Source organism: Rosa rugosa, chromosome 5 (genome assembly GCF_958449725.1).
Source record: "Rosa rugosa chromosome 5, drRosRugo1.1, whole genome shotgun sequence".
NCBI lineage: Eukaryota > Viridiplantae > Streptophyta > Magnoliopsida > Rosales > Rosaceae > Rosa > Rosa rugosa.
In genome coordinates, this window is record NC_084824.1 from 20,501,283 (window position 1) to 20,519,789 (window position 18,507).

An 18,507-nucleotide genomic window follows, 5' to 3' on the forward strand; every position below is an offset into this window, starting at 1 on the left:
GATATTGAAATGGAAGAAGGAGAGAACTCCAAAACTTTCATCATTAAAGAAAAGGGAAAACTAAAACTCCCTGTACAGAAAGCCCCTACGGGTAGAAATGGAGAAATAAATTCTCAAAGATTTGTCCCAGAGGACAAGATACCCAGAGTACCAATTTCCAATTATGGTATCTGGCTAGATCTAGATAAAGCTCTAGACAAGAGAAAAACTCTTGACCAATGGGTAGACAGCTTGATGATGGCCTCTGCTCTAACCCTTGGAAAATCTGAAGGTCTAGATCTTCAGATGTACTTTGAAACTACTCTCACCGGAGTAGCAAAAAAGTATTATTTCTCTTTCAAGGAGACGGCCAGAGGAAAAGAATGGCTGGAAGAAATCAAAACTTCGAAATCTCCGTATGATTTTGTAGTACCCCTATACGATCAGTTTTGTGGAGATCTCTCAAATCTGAGTGAAAAGGCTAAAGAAACGGCCAAATCAAATATATATGCTCTCAAAATCTGTGACATGAGATATTTTGAAGAATACTTGAATGAATTTCAAGAATATTACTGTACGATTGGTGAACTAGAGAATACTGATCTAGTCAACCTGTTGCACAGGAAACTCCCTGAACCATGGAGAACAGCTGTGAGAGAAAGCATAGCTGAAAAACCAATTGAAAGATTTTCAGTTAGAGGAATTGCCGACAGAATTCGGCAATTACTAAAAGAACAGTGTAAAGCCGATCTTAGAGCAAAGATGGCTAAAAAACAACTCAAAGGAGTTGAAATTTTCTGTTACGGAATACTGGATATGCCAACCAACTGGGGATGTCATGAATCCAAATTCCACAGAAAAAAGAAAGAAAAATATTACTCTAAAAATTTCAAAAGGAGTAATCAGAAAAGAGATTGGAAATTCAAGAAAAGTTCCAATTACAAGAAACAACAGGATGAAGATCCTAAAAAGAAATTCTTCAAGAAAAAGAAGACTAATCATCAGCATAAACAACAACAACCAAGCAAGAAGGCTTGCAGATGTTGGTTATGTAAAGCTGAAGGGCACTATGCCAATGAATGCCCGGAAAAGGGTAAAAGATCTACTAAAGCTCTCTTTGAAGAATATGAGCATATAGTAGAAACTGCTAACATGAAAGGCTGCAAAATAGCCTATTCTGATGATGAAGAAGACGACAGGTCAGTTTACTCTGCCTGGTCTGAAGAAGAAGAATCATCTGAGTCTGAAACAGATTCTAAAGCAGAACACTTCGAATCCAGACAGATGAATGTTTTGAAAATCAAAAACTGGGAAGAAAGTAAGACAGAATCATTAATGTCTTCTTATCAGGTGAACCCTAGTACCTTCGTTTGTGACTACTGCCTATGTCACGAAAAGGATGGTCTCCCTATGTTTTGTGAAGAGTCAAAAAAGACTTATCACAAAGAATGCTTCATAGCTGAAGCAAGAAGAAAAACCAAGAATGGCCTTGTCAGCCAATTGGTTGAACAAGAATATGAAGAATATTTCTCTGAGCAAAAAGAGAAAGAAGTAGAAACTTTGTTCCAAGAAATCATGGAACCATCTTCCTCAAACTTAAAGGAAGAAAAAATCGATGAAGAAAAAATCGATGAAAATATTGAACTGGTTGAACCACCAGAAATTGTTCCAGAAGAATGTAAACCATTCATTCCAAAGGAACAAGCTCAGGAAAATGAGCTTCAACAATCGAAAGTCATCTCTACTAGTAGATACAGCAACTACATAGAGATTGGACTAAAATTCCCTGATCACAAAAAATATCATCTACATGCCTTTGTAGATAATGGATCAGGATTTACTGTTGCAAAGAGATTTGCAATTCCAGAAGAACTCTGGAAAGAAGAAAAAAAAAGAACAGCTACTGGTGTTACATTTGACTGAAGTCATCTCACCATGAATAAAGTAGCGAAAAATGTTCATATCACCATTGGTGGAGGAACATTTATCATCCACAATGTCTGGCAATCTGAAGGCCAAGGCTCAGATTTCTTGTTGGGAAATGATTTTATTCTCCAACAGAGATTTATTCAGGATGAAGAAGCAATAAGCTTCAGAAAAGGAGAAAGGGTGTTCTGGGCAGACATGCTAACTCAAGCCAAAAGTGTAGTAGGACCAAACTTTACTACACAATATCAGAGATCGCAACAGAATAGTGGTGATCTTACCCCCTACAAACCCAAATTTGAACTCATACTCCAAATCAAACAATAAGAAGAATTACTTGTTGAAGAATCTTCTTCTTCTTCTGAAGAAGAAACTAGTGAAGAAGAAGAAGCTAGTTTCATTCATGAGCATAACCTCAAGCACTTTCAGAATAAGCTTAAGTCTCAGAAAGTTCCCACTCTTGAAAAAATCAAGAAACTACTCGAACAGAATATCTATGTAGATCCTCAGAAGTTTTGGGAAAAAGACCCAGTAGTCTGTGAATTGAGATTGCATGACATGAATGCTATCTGTCATGTCAAAGCCATTCCTCAGTACAAAGAGGAAGATCAAAAAGAATTCAGAAAAGATATTGAAGATCTCCTGAACAAGAGATTAATTCAACCTTCCACTAGCCCTCATCATGCTCCAGCATTCTACGTGAGAAATCATGCAGAAAATCTAAGAGGAAAAGCTAGAATGGTGATTGACTATAGAGATGTCAACAAGAAGACTGTCAAAGACGGTTATCAAATTGCTCAAGTAAGAGTATTGATCAACCAACTCAGAGGAGCTAAAGTCTTTTCAAAATTCGATGCAAAGTCGAGTTTTTGGCAAGTCAAGATGCATCCTGAGAGTGTACCTCTCATTGCATTTGGAACACCACAAGGACATTATGAATGGTTAGTAATGCCTTTTGGTCTAAAACAAGCTCCCTCAATCTTCCAGAGAAAGATGGACAACATCTTCAAACATGTTGCGGAGTTCTGCGTCGTCTACATAGATGACATCCTGGTCTTCTCCAAAAACAGAGAAGAACACATGAAACACCTCCACGAGGTTGTAAAGCTGATAGTTCAGCATGGAATTATCCTAGGAGAAAAGAAAATCTTCTTTATCCTTGATGAAGTTGATTTCCTAGGAATAAATATCAAAAATGGAGTGATAAAACTTCAACCTCATATCCTTGAGAAGATCTGGAAATTCCCAGATAGAATTCCTGATGCTAAGAGTCTAGAGAGATTCCTTGGTGTCATAAATTATGGGAGAGATTTTATTCCCAAAATCTCAGGGTTAACAGCAATGTTATCTCCTAAGACAAGTTCTAAAAGAAAATGGAACTTCACAGAAGATGATGAAAAAATTGTGAAGCATATAAAAAATCTCTGCAAAAACCTCCCTCCTCTACAACAACCAGAGGAAAATGATGAAATTATCCTCCAAACAGATGAGAGTGATAATTATTGGTCTGGTGTTGTTCTGGCAAAAATGTCTGGAACTAACATTGAAAAGATCTGTAAATTTTGTAGCGGCAAGTTCAGCCCTGCAGAACTGAATTATCCCACAGGGGAAAAAGAAATTTTGGCTGTTAAGAAAACAATTTTAAATTCTCCAGCCTTTCTTGGAAAACCCTTTACTGTTCTCACCGATTGTGCTGGAGTAAAGAATTTCAAACTTGATAAAGCTGCTGATAGAGGAAGATTAGCAAACTGGCAATTATTTCTTAACCAATATGATTATGTTGTTGAATTAATTGCAGGAAACAAGAATTATCTTCCAGACGCCTTGACCAGAGAACTGGCAATGTTCAGCCGAAAAGACAACGACGAAGGTCGCAATCCCAGAAGCAGAAGAACTGGGAAAGAACATGAAACTGCTGAGGATCCAAAAGAAAAAATCCTCAAAAGATTCTTGCTAGGCCCAAAAGGACTAGCCACAACTGATCAATCCCAGGGTAAAGGATTGGCTAGCCCGTCTCAAACGGCAGACGGTAAAGGCTCATCAAGACCGTTGACGGCTGTTGCTTTGCCAAAAAGCAAACCTACTCCAACTGGAGTAATAAATGTTTTTAATTATGAACTTCAAACATTTGATGCTCCCGTGTTCAGAACTGGCAGGAGACTAGCTTACCACCAGAAAGCAATTCTGGATAATCTCCTATTTGCTTTTCAGGAAAGAAGCAGTGGTCTAATGTTCCCAGCTCTCTTTACACTTGCTGAAGAACTCTATGAAAATGCCAGACCACAGTTTGAAGAACTTCATACACAGCAGAGTGCTGTTAGAAAAGAAAAAATTCACTTCCTAGAAGATCCAGAAAGTGCTAGGGTCCCTATCATAGCACTCAAAGAATCAGACTGGCATGAATTCCATAGTCTGATAGGAAGTCATAATTCTGAGGACCGTATTCCTCCAACTCTCTTCATTATTGCAGGACTATATGTTGGAAGATACTTAGTTAATGTTCAGAGTGAACATCCTCAAGAACACAAGCTCTGGCTTGTTGAAAATGGTTTTGTCCATAATCTGTGGACTAAAACAAATGATGATCTCAAAGGCTTGCCCCCTATCATTGTCAACACAGTCAAAAATATTAGAAAAAATGACTGCATGCTTCGTCTAAAGTTCAAATCCACTCCTCCAGAATGGATCCAGAAGGCAAACGGTGAGGTTGAGTATATTTCTCCATATCATTATGTGAGAATTATTCAAAGGAAATATCTTCAGCCTGCCTGTGTTGGATACAATGGCCAGCCAAACTCAAGCATCCCATGGAAGAAAGCCATGGCTCTAGAATATATCAAAAAGATCATCTCTGAAGATATCAACAATACCTTCTAGCAGCAGGAGAAAAAACTATTATCACTGCTTACGATCATCCTGACGTAGTCAGCAGTGACCTGTTCCTATCTCTTACCAGAAAAGAGATAGATTCGACACTGGCATGCTTACAGTGGGTGGAAAGACTTGAAACAGACAACCACTACAAGATGTATGTTGATACAGATGTCGAAGATAATGCAACAACTGTTAGAATGGCCCAGGCAGACAACAACTCTTTTGTCTTTGGCCACAACTCAGAGACTAATGAGAACATGTGAAGCTACAGGTGAAGAATAAGCACCAAAAGTGCAACTGTAGAACTTTTGACTTTGTCAAAAGCTACTTTTGCTTTTTCAAAAGAAAAGAAAAAGACATTTCACCTACTATCTTTATGTTTTCCCCATCCGACCTCCACCAGAAAGAGCACTCGGGAAAGCAGAAGAGTCACGGAGTTGTTCTGTAGATTGTGAATATTTGAATTCTAGTTTGAGTTCCGCTCCCTATATAAGGAGCCTTAGTTTCAGTAGTTAGGCATTCGAAAAATTAGAGAATCAGAAAAATTGAGCAGAAGAGTCTTCTCTCAAATAGTATAGCAGTGTGCTTCCCTTCCTGTCTAAGTGTGAAGTAGCGTGCTTTCATTACAAGTAAGTATCTGTTCTCATTCTTATGGATAGCTAAACAGCCTTTTGCTGTTTATCTAAGAATGAGGCTCTGAATGTTTAACATGTATGTATATTTGAATAAATGAATTCAGGTGGTTGCTCACCCACTTCTTCAACAAATATAGTTGTCATTACGTTTCCTTAATTATATTTGTCACTATATGTTTCACTATCTAGATGCATGCATCCTGTAGAAATCCAAGGTTCTAATTGTACTATTCACTTGAAAAAATCAGTTTTAAACCAAAAATTAGGACAAGCAGCAGTGATTCCGCCTGTTAAAGTAGCCGTTAGGCAGGAAGCCGTTAGATGAAAAACTTAGGCATGTTGAAGGCTAGTCTTGTTTTTGTTTTTGTCGTTTAGAGCAAAGTTCTTTTTGGTTGACTAATACTGCTAAAACCACGGGTCAACATAGGATACAAAAGGCATTATCCGGAAAAGACCTATCCCTATTAGTCTTTTCCTAAAGTAATAGTCTAATATATACAAGAGTGTTGGGCAGTTGGGCAAAATACAGAAGCTTTTTGGGTATACGGGAAAAGACCCTTTTTCTTTTTTCTATTTTCTATTTGGCAAATCAATCATGAATTAAACAACATTATACAATAAATCAATTTTTCTCGTGAATGTCATTGCTGATTAGAAAAAAGAAAAAAAAATAGAGGATAATTTAAGTAGCATTGCAGTACCTTCTTGATCACAATATCTATGTTTCAATGTCGCAGATATATAAGAAATTTTTTTATCTAATGTATCAGAATCTGATCCTACATTGATCAGTTCATCTCTAATATCCAATAACAGTACTTGCAAGCTTACAAATAAAGTCCAAATCAAACGAATATCCAAAACTAGCTAGTCAATTAAAGTCAAAATGAAATCAAAGCGTCAACAATTTCAAAATTATCAATCAACTCAAGTCAAAACCATGATTAGCAAGCAAGCTATACCAAAATCAAACTAAGACGAACAGAAAGCGCGCACAAATTTAAAGCTCCTAGTCCACCAAATCGCTGAGAAATTGATTTTTTTTAGCAGAGAGCGATGGATTGAAATACACCAAATAAATTTCAGTTACAATCACTAAACTCATATTTTTCTTCCATGTCTCCATTGTAAATCAGATGTAAAATCTTCTCCAAAGATGGGTCTAAAGTTGCTTGTTCTGCCATAATTAAACTTCAAAGCATCACAGTAGAGAGGAAGAACAACTATGCTAGAGAAGTTTTTGATGGAAAAGAAAAGAGAAAATCGCAAAGAGTTTTGAAGTTCTCTTTGTCTGCGGGAAAATAAGGATTTAGGATTTGGGGATGATTGACTTGCCAAATAAAAAAAAGAAAAAAGAAAAAGAAATAGAATTGCAAGAGAGGGTAGTTAGGGTAATCTGTAAAAAAAATTAAATTAATTAAAGTAAAAGTTAAATAGAGGGGGTGTGTGAACAGAGAAAATGGGTGTGTGAATAGCACCACCCTATAATTAAGTAGTTAACCCTAATCTTATCTTGGCAAGATAATTAACCCTAATCTTCAGTTCTTAACCACGTTAACACCTCCACTAGTAACTTAGTGGTTAAAAATATATCGTTTACATTTAACTTTGAAATCGAGCTACCCGCCTGCCCCGAAGGCTTACTACTCATGCAATTGTCAAATCAAGGCTCGTAGAACTAATAGAAAATCGACCAACTAATGTATAAGCTTACAACTCATCCATGATGCAAATTCTATTTGTGCGAAGAAAGCTAGTCTTTTCAGAGTTAGTGAGAATCAAACTTGTGTAGCCACACCGAGTCACCAACTGGTATATTTGTCTTATAATCTGGTACGTTGAAGTTAGTTAGAATCGAAATTTGATAACCAATACGATAGTAATAACTCATTAGTGACAAACTATATATTTTTGTTAATTTTGATATAAAGTTGTTTCAAATTCAAAAATTTTAATTGTCATTGATTTCAAATTCATGTCTTTAATGATCAATTGAATTTAAATTCAAATTTTATGGGTATTTTCCATAATCGGTTCATTCATCGGGGGATTACATGTTGAGAATGGTGAGTTCTCTGGCAATAGATTAAGAAATCTTTAGACACACTCATTCCAACTTATAAGAAACCAAATGAAGATGAGAAGATTTGGTAGCTAATTTCATTTTACATCCCTAACCTTTACATGTTAAATCAGTTGTGGCTCTGCACTTTTAATTTCATCATATATACCCCTGTGCTCTCCAATTTAATTAATCATGTCCAATCATTAGTTTTTTTGTCAAGTATTTTGTAAATTGAAAATGTGGATCTAATGGGCTCCCATTTTTTTTTTGAAATAGAAGGTTCATTTCATAGATGACCAGCTAAAAAGCCAGAGTCTACATACCCTTAAAAGACAGAAAAATGGCGGGGTAACAACCAAACTCCTATCTAAGTACTGCAAACTCATTACAAGTCAAATGGAGCCCACTTTTAAAGCGGACTCATAAACAAAGAACAACTCCGTGTCTTCTGAGGCAAAATCATCTTCTAGCCAACCACCCGCCAATCACGCAATTGTGGTACGAAATAAAAAGCTACTTCCCAGCAAACAAATAGGAGTCAATTCCTCATCCATAAGCCACTCTTTCCAATCCAACTCGAGATAATTACCAATTCCGTAGAACCATGATCTGAATTACGACTGGCACTTTAAAGACCATAAAGCCCAACAACACCCAAGGAGGTCAAACTCTCGGGTCAGGCCAGCATAAAACACTAAGTAATGGATGAGGGTGTCAAGACACCCTTCATCCTGGCCCAATTCTGAAGATAATCAGAACCAACCCAACGGGCCCATAGACTGAACCCACATTGCCCAGGCCCAGACCCTAAGGCCCAAACCCAGGCAACGAAGCTGGCAGGAACACCCTTACACCTCCGCTGCCAAACTGCAGTCACCATCTCCGGCGGCCTCTCTTTCCACGGCATGATCCACCAAAACTGAGACCGGAAACCAAGAATCTTCGGATCACCACCAACTAATGATCAACTCCGATCCAAACCCAGCGGCCGGATCTTCACACCAACCCAAACAGAGATGGACCGCTGACACGTGATCCCAGCGCCGATCTACTACACCAAAGTCTCGATCTAACCTCGACCTCAATCTGTTACACCCGTCGGACTTCAACCAAATCCGGCCAGCCAACACCGCTACCCTTAAGGAAACAGTGAGGGGAAGGGACTCGACGGCAAGCGTCGCTACGCAGGTCGGGATCCGGAAGGATGGCATCGTCGCTGTGAACTCGAAACCCTAGAAGAGGCAGGGTTTCGCTCTGCAACATGGTAGTGTGTTAATTGTGTTGTGATGTTAGAGACTTAGAAAGGGCGTCATGCCGTCATTTTACCCGAAGTTGGCATTCGGTACGTTCTCTAATGGGCTCCCATGTATAATGATGATTCACAAATTATATTGTATGTGACTACAATTTCAAAATATATCACACAATAGTTGGCAAGAAAGCCAAGGGTTAGATAAGATTGATTGAAATTGGTAAGTACAGGGGCACCCGTGGTGAAATTAAAAGTACAGGGGCACAAATGATTTAGGGTCTAAAGATCAGGGAGGTAAAATGAAATTTTCCCTTAACTTAATTAGGCCCCGTTTGGAAATTGAATTTAGATTTAGATTTCAAATCATTTAAATTTTGAGTAATTAAAATCCTAAATTCATGTGTTTGGGTAACAATTGAATCATGAGGATTTGAATTTAAGAATTCAAAACTAATGAAGAAAGCTACTTATGTAGATGGAAATTCAAAACTAATGAAGAAAGCTACTTTATGTAGATGGAAATTTAATGAAGAAATACTACTGTAGCACTAAATTTCTCTGAAGATAATTGTCATGTTCCATAATTCCAAAAGCAACACAATTCATACGTGAATCATCTCATATTCTAAAAAAAAAAAATTCATCTTCTCATCATTTAATATCGCAATATTCTTTACATAAACAAATCGTCAAATGGTCATGTCCATAACTTTAAAAAAAAAAAAAATCATTAACCATGACCTTTGCAATGTTAGAATTATAATTTACCAATGTTCATGTCCATAACTTGCTCCACCCTCAATTAGTCATTGCTTACCCTAAAAACAATCAACAAAGAGAGATCTTTTATGAATGAGAGTGAAGAAACAAAATACAAGGAACTCTCTTGCATCTTGCACTCTAGTTACACGCAATAAGGCAAGTAATGAACCAAATGATATACATTTTTTTTTTATCCAGATCACACGGTTTCTCATAAACTTCCTAAGCCCATAGACTAACCTGTGTCGGGGATTATATCAGAACGCTTCCTCCCCCCTAACCACTAAGAATAGATTGGAATTTAACTCCAACCAGCGTCGGCAGGATTCGAATCCTGGTGTGGGGGTTCCATACCTGGAGGTTCTTACCAACTCGACCACCTGTGGTGGTTAACCAAATGATATACATGTCAACCAAAAAAAAAAAATCTCAACAGTAGTCACGCAATTAACAATTAGCTCAAAAAAGGAGGCAGCCATGGCCTTATTCATCGGTTTTCTGACTTTTAGGCCTCATCAACGGGCCTGGCCGGGCTCGGCCCAGCCCATTCATAGCGGGCTTGGGCCGGGCCGGGACTTACTATATTTTTAAATTGTAGCGGGCCGGGCCAGGCTTTATTGTAAATCGAATGATCCAAGCCCATCCATATAAAGCGGGCTTTTTCGGGCTTTTGCGGGCTGGGCCTTGTGGGCTTTTTTGGGCTGGGCCTTGCGGGCTTTTTTGGGCTGGGCCTTGCGGGCTTTTTTGGGCTGGGCCTTGCGGGCTTTATTTACAAATAAATCTTTAAAGATACTAATTTTTTTTTATAAACTTATATTTATATATCATACACTCCAAAGAGCAACATTTATCAATTCAAAGAAAATAAAAAAAACTAACCGTTGGATGTGATCATTACAATAAATTATGAGTGTGGTAAAAAATTTAACCAATTTCACCATATTTTCGAATCCGATCGAATTGGTCAACCGTCGTCACTTCTATGTTTTCTTGGTTGACCGATGGTGTAACAACCGCGAAACGTGCTTATTTTTCTATATCACGTCTATAAATATTTCATCGATGGATATGCGTGGACATAAGATAAAAATTTCAATTTTAATTATAAAGACGTTGACGTATACCAATTTGCCTCTTAAAGTTGTATGACTTATATGTTGCATTTAAATTGTTGAGGTTCACTCCAAAGCAACTATGAAGTGGAAAATGAATTTAGAGAAACCAACCGCTTGATAGAGAGATTGTAATGTTTTATGGCAGCCTATTTGGTTCTCGTTTCGAATTCAATCAACTAGGTCAAACTTAGTTACTCTTATAAACCTATATTTATATATCATGCACTCCAAAGAGCAACCCTTATCAATTTAAAGAAAATGTAAAAACCGACCGTTGGATGGGATTATTACAATAAATTATGAGTGTGATAAAAAATTTAGCTAATTTCACCATATTTTCGAATCCGATCGAATTGGTCAACCGTCGTCACTTGTATGTTTTCTTGGTTGACCGATGACTTGACGACCGCGAATCGTGCTTATTTTTTCACATCACGTCTGTAAATATCCTATCGATGGATGTGCGTGTACATAAGATAAAAATTTCAATTTTAATTACAAAGACGTTGGCCTATATCAATTTGCCTCCTAAAGTTGTATGAGTTGTACATTGCATTTAAATTGCTGAGGTTCATTCTAAAGCAACCATGAAGTAGAAAATGAATTTAGAGAAACCAACCGCTCGATGGAGAGATTGTAATGTTTTATCGTGGTTGTAAAAAATTCAGCCAATTTAGTTCTCGTTTCTAATTCAATCAACGAGGTCAAACTTAGTTACTCTTATAAACTTATATTTATATATCATACACTCCAAAGAGCAACCCCTATCAATACAATAAAAATGGAAAAACCGACCGTTGGATGAGATTATTACAATAAATTATGAGTGTGATAAAAAAATTTAGCCAATTTCACCATATTTTCGAATCCAATCGAATTGGTCAACCGTCGTCATTATATGTAGAATATATGCACATATTCTATATAGAAGTATGAGAACTTCACACACACACACACACACACACACACACACATATATATATATATATATATATATATATCTATAAGAATATATATTTATAAACACACACACACACACACACACACACATATATATACAAAACCGTTCGAGAGCGGACGTCCGCAACCCAGAAAAAGTGCGGACGTCGCTCCTCCGGCCTCGATCGAGCAGCGACGGCGGCGTTTCTGCTGCTGGACCGAACCAGGCCACGACGTGGAGCAGTTCAGAAGCGGTTGGAGTCGTCGACGAAGGGATCGACGTCGAGCTCGATGGGCTTCCATGGTTTCCGGCGAGCTCACAGCACACCGCTGAGTTTCCGATCACCTTCGCCTTCGCCGCTTGCTCGAGGTCGTCTGGGATGTCCAGAGGGTGTGTCCGGCACCTGCAGCGCAACGATCGCCGCCTTCCCGACGCCGGAGGAGCGACGTCCGCACTTTTTCTGGGTTGCGGAAGTCCGCTCTCGATCCGGCCTCTATATATATATATATATATATATATATATATATATATATATATATATATATATATATATATATATATATATATATATATAAGAGGACGTCCGCACATATATTTATATATATGTGTGTGTGTTTATAAATATATATATATATATATATTTTTTTTTATATAACACATACATATATAATAGTTTACGGGCTTTTACTGGTCGGGGGGCCTAGCGGGCTTTTGAAGGGCTGGGTTTTTGCGGGCTTTTTTACGGACCGGCTCTCTACCCACTAAGGCGGGCTTTTGGCCCTACGGGCCTCCATCGGCCCACTTGATCCGCGGGCTTTTTGATGAGGCCTACTGCCTTTAACCCTTTCATAACTCGATTTTGTGAATGGTAGGACATTGAGTTGAATATTCATGTTTACTTCTTGTCTAAGTAATAAAGATGGAGCATGGACATATCTTACCCACATATGTTCAAGCCCAACACTATTGAGACAAAGTTTGGAGCTCAACATAGAGGACAAAATGAGTGTGCCACTTCCGATCAACAACTGAGAACTATGGACAAAGAAGACTAATTCAGTAGCAAAAACAATGCTCAGACCAATTCACTTTAGTCATTTTTTCAGAGACCACTTTCTCTTGCTATAGGGTTCATATATAAATCAAATTTTGCATCTCCTGTTTGTAAGATTGGATCATTCACCTCTACTAAAACATTTGGAAATCAACCTTTTGAATGATCTTCCAATTCAGATTATGAGAAAATGTTTCCTTTATGTTCGCAAATTTGGGATCATGGAAATGAAAGGCTTCAGTTGGAATTACTGCATGCTAGTCATGTTCTTAACAGTGTACCTAGAGCAGTCATGGATTTGCGTTCCATAGTCGACTCATTAAAACCTTTTGGAAATATTTATATATAGTATTATACGAGAATATATAGAATGTGCTGAACCTAATTTTATAATAACTAATTGCAATGGCTCTGATCAACCTCGCACACAAAAGCATTGTAGCTACAAGCACAAAAATTGCAAGTCAAACTATTTTCCGGTAAATCAATCTGCAGAATGGTATATAATCACATAGTAGTGATTCTAGTAAGCAACTAAATAGACCACTCCATAGCTACTTGGTAAGTCAATGTAATAGTAATAGTTAACTGAAGCAGGATAAAGCCAAAACTGAAATGATATGTTTTGCCTGGACATAATATGATTATAGGTTCTATAGGGTCTCTTATAGGAAACAAAACAAACCTGATCTTCATATATTCCAGAGACATTATCATTTCCCAGAAAATGTTCCCCATCAATATGATATAACTTATTTTCTAATTGTGATTATATACCATTCTGCAGAAACAGAAACAAATGAATGTGTAGAGTAACATTTTTCTTTTTCCCTCTTTGAAAAACGATTGAGTTGCTAATAAGAACTCATAATCATATAACTGCAAAGATGGATTTTTCCAAGTATTGAAATCAGGTCCAAAGGAGTTGAAGACAGATTCTAACAAAAACATGAATAACAACTCCAGAACAGAACTCCGTAAAAAAGGGCTATAAACATTATGGGGGCCAAAGAAAATGAAAAAGGAATTAACATCAGTTTACTAGTGAACTAAACAGGACCTGCTTGTGATTGATGTCAGGTTTTGCCATCCTCTCCGAGCCTGAACCACAATCTTGCTTGGGGTGGGGCTGCTTATCAATTCAGGGGTGGATTGACACAACAGCTCCTGTAAGTGCTCCAATAATCAAACTAAATGTTATTCATATTGTTTGTTGGTTGCATCCACAACCAATGTCAGAGTAGTTCTAACAACTACAAGATCATATACTAAAAAGAGCATTGGGCCCAGCAACATTAGGAAACCTGTATTAGGGAGCTCGATGGTTAATCATCAAAATCTGTAAGAGCTAGGTTTCATGTCTGATCGATTGTATACACCCCTCATGTCATAAATTTAGAATTTCTTTCATAACTAGCAAGTGACTACTTATTCTGTAAAAGGAGTGCATATAACTGATGAAACCTTAGCCAAGTCTCTCCGAGCTTAGGCCTCATACTAACAAAAGAAAAACCCTCCTTTGCAACCTGAATCATGAGCAATTCAATAGTGAAAAGAAAAGGATGAGAGTTGATACACCCTAGGTTCAAACTCTCACTGGTACAAACACTGCAGTATATTTTGGGGTAAGATACAAGTTCCTTCAAACGATTGCAAAATCATGGCATGGATTTGCTAGTAGCTCAATTTCAACGTTTCATATATATATAATAAGATATGCATGGAGGTAGTATATGAATGCCATTTTATTCTCAGCCATCAAATGTCAAACAGTTTTTGGGGGCGTTTACATTCCAATTTCAAACTCTATCATGCAGAAGAAGAGTTTGCCATGTTCCAAAGATTGTTGAGCTTCAAAGCTCACTTCCTACATGTTTTCTTACTTGACATACTTGGTAAACCAATTTAACATGTCCAATTGAGCCTCTTCAGCACTCTTGACTGCAGATTCATCCTCCGCATTGTAGCTTATTGTCCATCCATGAGCCACTCCAGGAAATATTTTCACAAAGCTATCAAACTGAAAAAATAACAAAGTGAACTTATAAATTAAAATCTAAATCCCAAAAATCAAACTTATATGGTTGTCTGCGGTAGTAAGATAACATCTTTAGGAAACTAGTCTGACAGTTTATTTACTTCCGCAGATCATAGGATGTTGGCCCTTTTGTTATTATACACAGGTGTTATTACCAATTTTCAAATAATGGATCTCCATAATGTTATCTAGGCTTGGAATAAAAGAGACATGTGATATATATTAAGCAATGTGTAGTTTTGCCGAGGGATTCTTACCTCAGACTTCACTGATAAAATCTCCCCAATTTGTTTCAAATGTTCTGGGGGTGCATATTTATCAATCTCAGCTCCCAATATTGCAGTATGAACCTTAACCTCTGTACAAGCATGTTAAATTGTAACAATCAACAAACAGATATATTCACGAGATTAAAAGAGAATGAAACTTACCATGTATATCTTCATCTGCTAACCGGCCAGGGTGCAATATCACAGCGGCCTTAATGTCATCAGATTTTGCAAGTTTGACCACTACATTCCCTGAAAAAAAAAAAAAAAAAAAAAGTGACCAAGCCCCACTTCTTGTTAGTTTGATTCTCTATTGACAACTAGTTCGGCCCAAGTTTTGAAGGGCTTACCTCCCCAGCAAAATCCTGCAGCTCCTATTGCAGAAACACCTTGACTCTTTAGAGCAGCAAGCACTGGTTTGGCATCCTCGTATGCCTTTTCCTATAGCAGTTCCAAAGACAAAACTAGTTTAGAGTTTTAGACACACGCACCATGCAATTGTTCAGGACATTTTCTCTAGCATGTTATATATGTCAAGAGACTGTGAGTCGGAAGTTCTAGTAATTAATTAGGAGGAATCATGTTTGATTGTACTGTCCAAATTGAGAATCTTTCAATAGGTTGTTACCCACAATTGTTCTATTAATTCTTGCTTCACTTGCAGACAATAAGTACATAATTATACAATGGCATGACAGTTTGGCCTTCAAAATCTGAGAAATTAATTGTTTACCCTACATCTTGATTCCATTTCCTAATTACCACTTACCAAAGATTGTATATGTACAGTTATATACACTAACCACGCTATGGGCTTTATGCCATGCCTCACGGTCGAATTGAGGATTATCAAGATTCATAGGGTCGCCATAAAAGAAATCAGGAACCACCACAAAAAATCCAGCTGCAGCAACTTTATCCGCAAGTTTCCTTTTCCAAAAGACAATTTGAAGTTCATTATATGCAATAAGTACTGGACATGATGCATTACTGAACTCAAACTTGTAAATTTGAATGGAGGAAAAATAAGGCTCCAACTGACCATCTTGATTCAGAAGAGTGATCTAATGAAAGGCAGTTCTATGCAGATTGAAGACAGATAGAACAAAATAGTGAAGTGCCATTTAATTTGATATCAAATATACCTACATCATTCATCCATTTACCTTATTCTCAGATTTCCAGATAAAGATTGATCATTTTATTTATTACTGAAGTAGAATCACTCATGCCGTTGAAAAAGAAAAGAAAACAACAATCACTATGAATAATTGAAGAAAAGAGACTGTACCTTAAGTTTGGGTATTCATATCCTGCAAGGAATAACACAAACAAGCACATCAGCATTAAAATACCAGTATTGAACCCAAATGGCTTAAATCCATCCAGCATGTTTATTTTCAGATATTAACACACTGCCTTATTTTTCAAGATTGGAGCTAAAGAGTGAAGAACAATCAAATTTTTGTGCAAGAAAGATGAATGAAGAAAAACGTTGACGGGTTGGTACCAACAACGTTGGAGACTAGAAGGACTGCAAGCTTAGATTCAGTTAAGCCAGTGACGTAGCTCTTCAGGCCCCCAATATGAAGGACAGTTCCTTCTCCAGCTGAAGAAGTTGACATCTTAGAAGAAGCTAGCTAACAGTGATATTCACACGTACTGTTTGAGACGGTGAGAAGCAAATCGTAGTAAAAAGTGGACGGAGGGAGACGAGGTTTTATGGAGAGCTGATTGAAATGACAAACGTCACGCGCGTCTTATGTCACATTGTACAACTTTCTGAACTCTGATTACGTATTCAATGACTTCATTGAATTGTATAACAATGAGAATTCTCAAGCAAGGACAGAGGGCAAAGAGGCCCAATTAAGGAACAGAGGAAGAGACTAATAGCAAAAGAGATGGTCATGGTACTGACGTTCCGTTAGCCAAATTGTTATGCCAGATGATGTGGCATAGTCCTCAACAATTGGATTCTATTAGTGATTCAGATTTTATGAAATTTACAAAACTGCAGAGAAATAACTTTAGAGAATCCTAATCCCTGAAGGATATGGATTGTTGAGGACAAATCTGGTCCCTTGCTCTAAATGAGAAGCCTTTGAAGGATGTATCTCAACTCTCATTTTGATTGTAGTGACCGTGAATTCATGAAATTTATCTTTGTTTTTGATAAATGATATAATGTTCAAGTTTCATATTGTAATATGTATAACTAGTTTTTGGAATTATTATTCAAATGTATTGTTTTTAGAAATATTATTTTTTCATAATGCTACTGACATTCAGCAGTGTTAATTCACTTGTGAAAATATTATTTTTCCAGCAGTGTTAATTCACAATGCTAGAAATATTATTTTTTCATAATGCTACTGACATTCAGCAGTGTTAATTCACAGTATCAAACTCATAAGGACAGATTCGTAATTTACTTGTCAATAGAAATAATTCAAAAAGGAAAGAAATCTGACAGCAAGGTATAATATCTTGCACATGGGCCCTGCACACTAGCTAATGGGAATTTTAAAAAACAGGCTTGCTGATGGTAATTTATAAAAAAAAAGTGTAGGTAGTGGTAATTTGCTATTAATAAATTGATGGATTAGACAAGAGTTAGCTATCATTGATTACATTGGAGAGTATACCGGTACAAAGTGATTAAATTAAAAGTACATTGGCATAAATGATTTTTGAGGTAAAATGAGTATAACTTTAGAATGTATATTTGTGTGACACAAATTATAGTAATCACTCATTGATATTATGTTAAAACGTTTCAAATTCAAAATTTTAATTGTTATTGATTTCGAATTCATGTCTTTAATGATCAGTTGAATTTAAATTCAAAATTTATGACTTTTCTCCTTCGTCGGTTCATTCATCATGAAATTTCATGTTGGGAATGGTGAGGATGAGAACTCTTGGTACAAACGAGATTGAGAAATATGTGATGCACACCCATTCCAAACCGATAAGAAACCAAAAAGAAGATGATTAGAAGATTTGGTATAAACTAAATTCTTATGAAACATCTATATCTTAGAATCGCATAAACTAATCTTTCAATCAAAAATCATAAGCTCTAGTGTGGCGAAAATAACGGTGAAATCACAATGCACAAACTACAGATAATTTGTATAACAATCAATACATAGGAATGAATTTGCTCACCACCTAACAATGCATGTTCACCTAGTCACTAACTGACCAAGAAAAATATGCTCAACCATCATTGGATGTAAATCCAATGGTGGAAAGAATTATTTACATCCAATTCATTCGTGGAATGAATTATTTTTGAATTGAGTTGTTTTGTTTTTAACCGTTGAATTTACATCTAAGGGTGATTAAGCATAATTTTCTTACTCAGTAATTGCCAAAAGAAAATAACCAAGGGGTAAAAAAAGGAGAAAAAATGTCCACCCGCCAAATACAACCGCCCTTTTGAACGGCGTCGTTACGACTTATGGAATCCCCAAAATATTAACCACCAAACAAGAAATTAAGAGAAAAAAAATAAAAGAAACCGAGCCTTATATCACGAAAGCGACCGGCCTTGTGTGATACGCTATCCATCACTCTCTCTCACACAGTT

At 36.9% G+C, this 18,507-nt stretch overlaps 1 protein-coding gene across 1 annotated transcript; it reads right to left on the bottom strand.

The window, feature by feature from the left end:
• Positions 1 to 14,323: 14,323 nt before the first annotated feature.
• LOC133710115 (endo-1,3;1,4-beta-D-glucanase-like) lies at positions 14,324 to 16,657 on the bottom strand. Its single transcript, XM_062136109.1, has 7 exons — positions 16,420 to 16,657; positions 16,201 to 16,222; positions 15,713 to 15,839; positions 15,260 to 15,350; positions 15,072 to 15,161; positions 14,898 to 14,998; positions 14,324 to 14,622 (listed from the first exon to the last, which is right to left on the bottom strand). Exons 1-7 carry the CDS (start codon positions 16,532 to 16,534, stop codon positions 14,482 to 14,484), a joined length of 687 nt encoding a protein of 228 aa, XP_061992093.1. The 5' UTR covers positions 16,535 to 16,657; the 3' UTR covers positions 14,324 to 14,481.
• Positions 16,658 to 18,507: the final 1,850 nt, after the last annotated feature.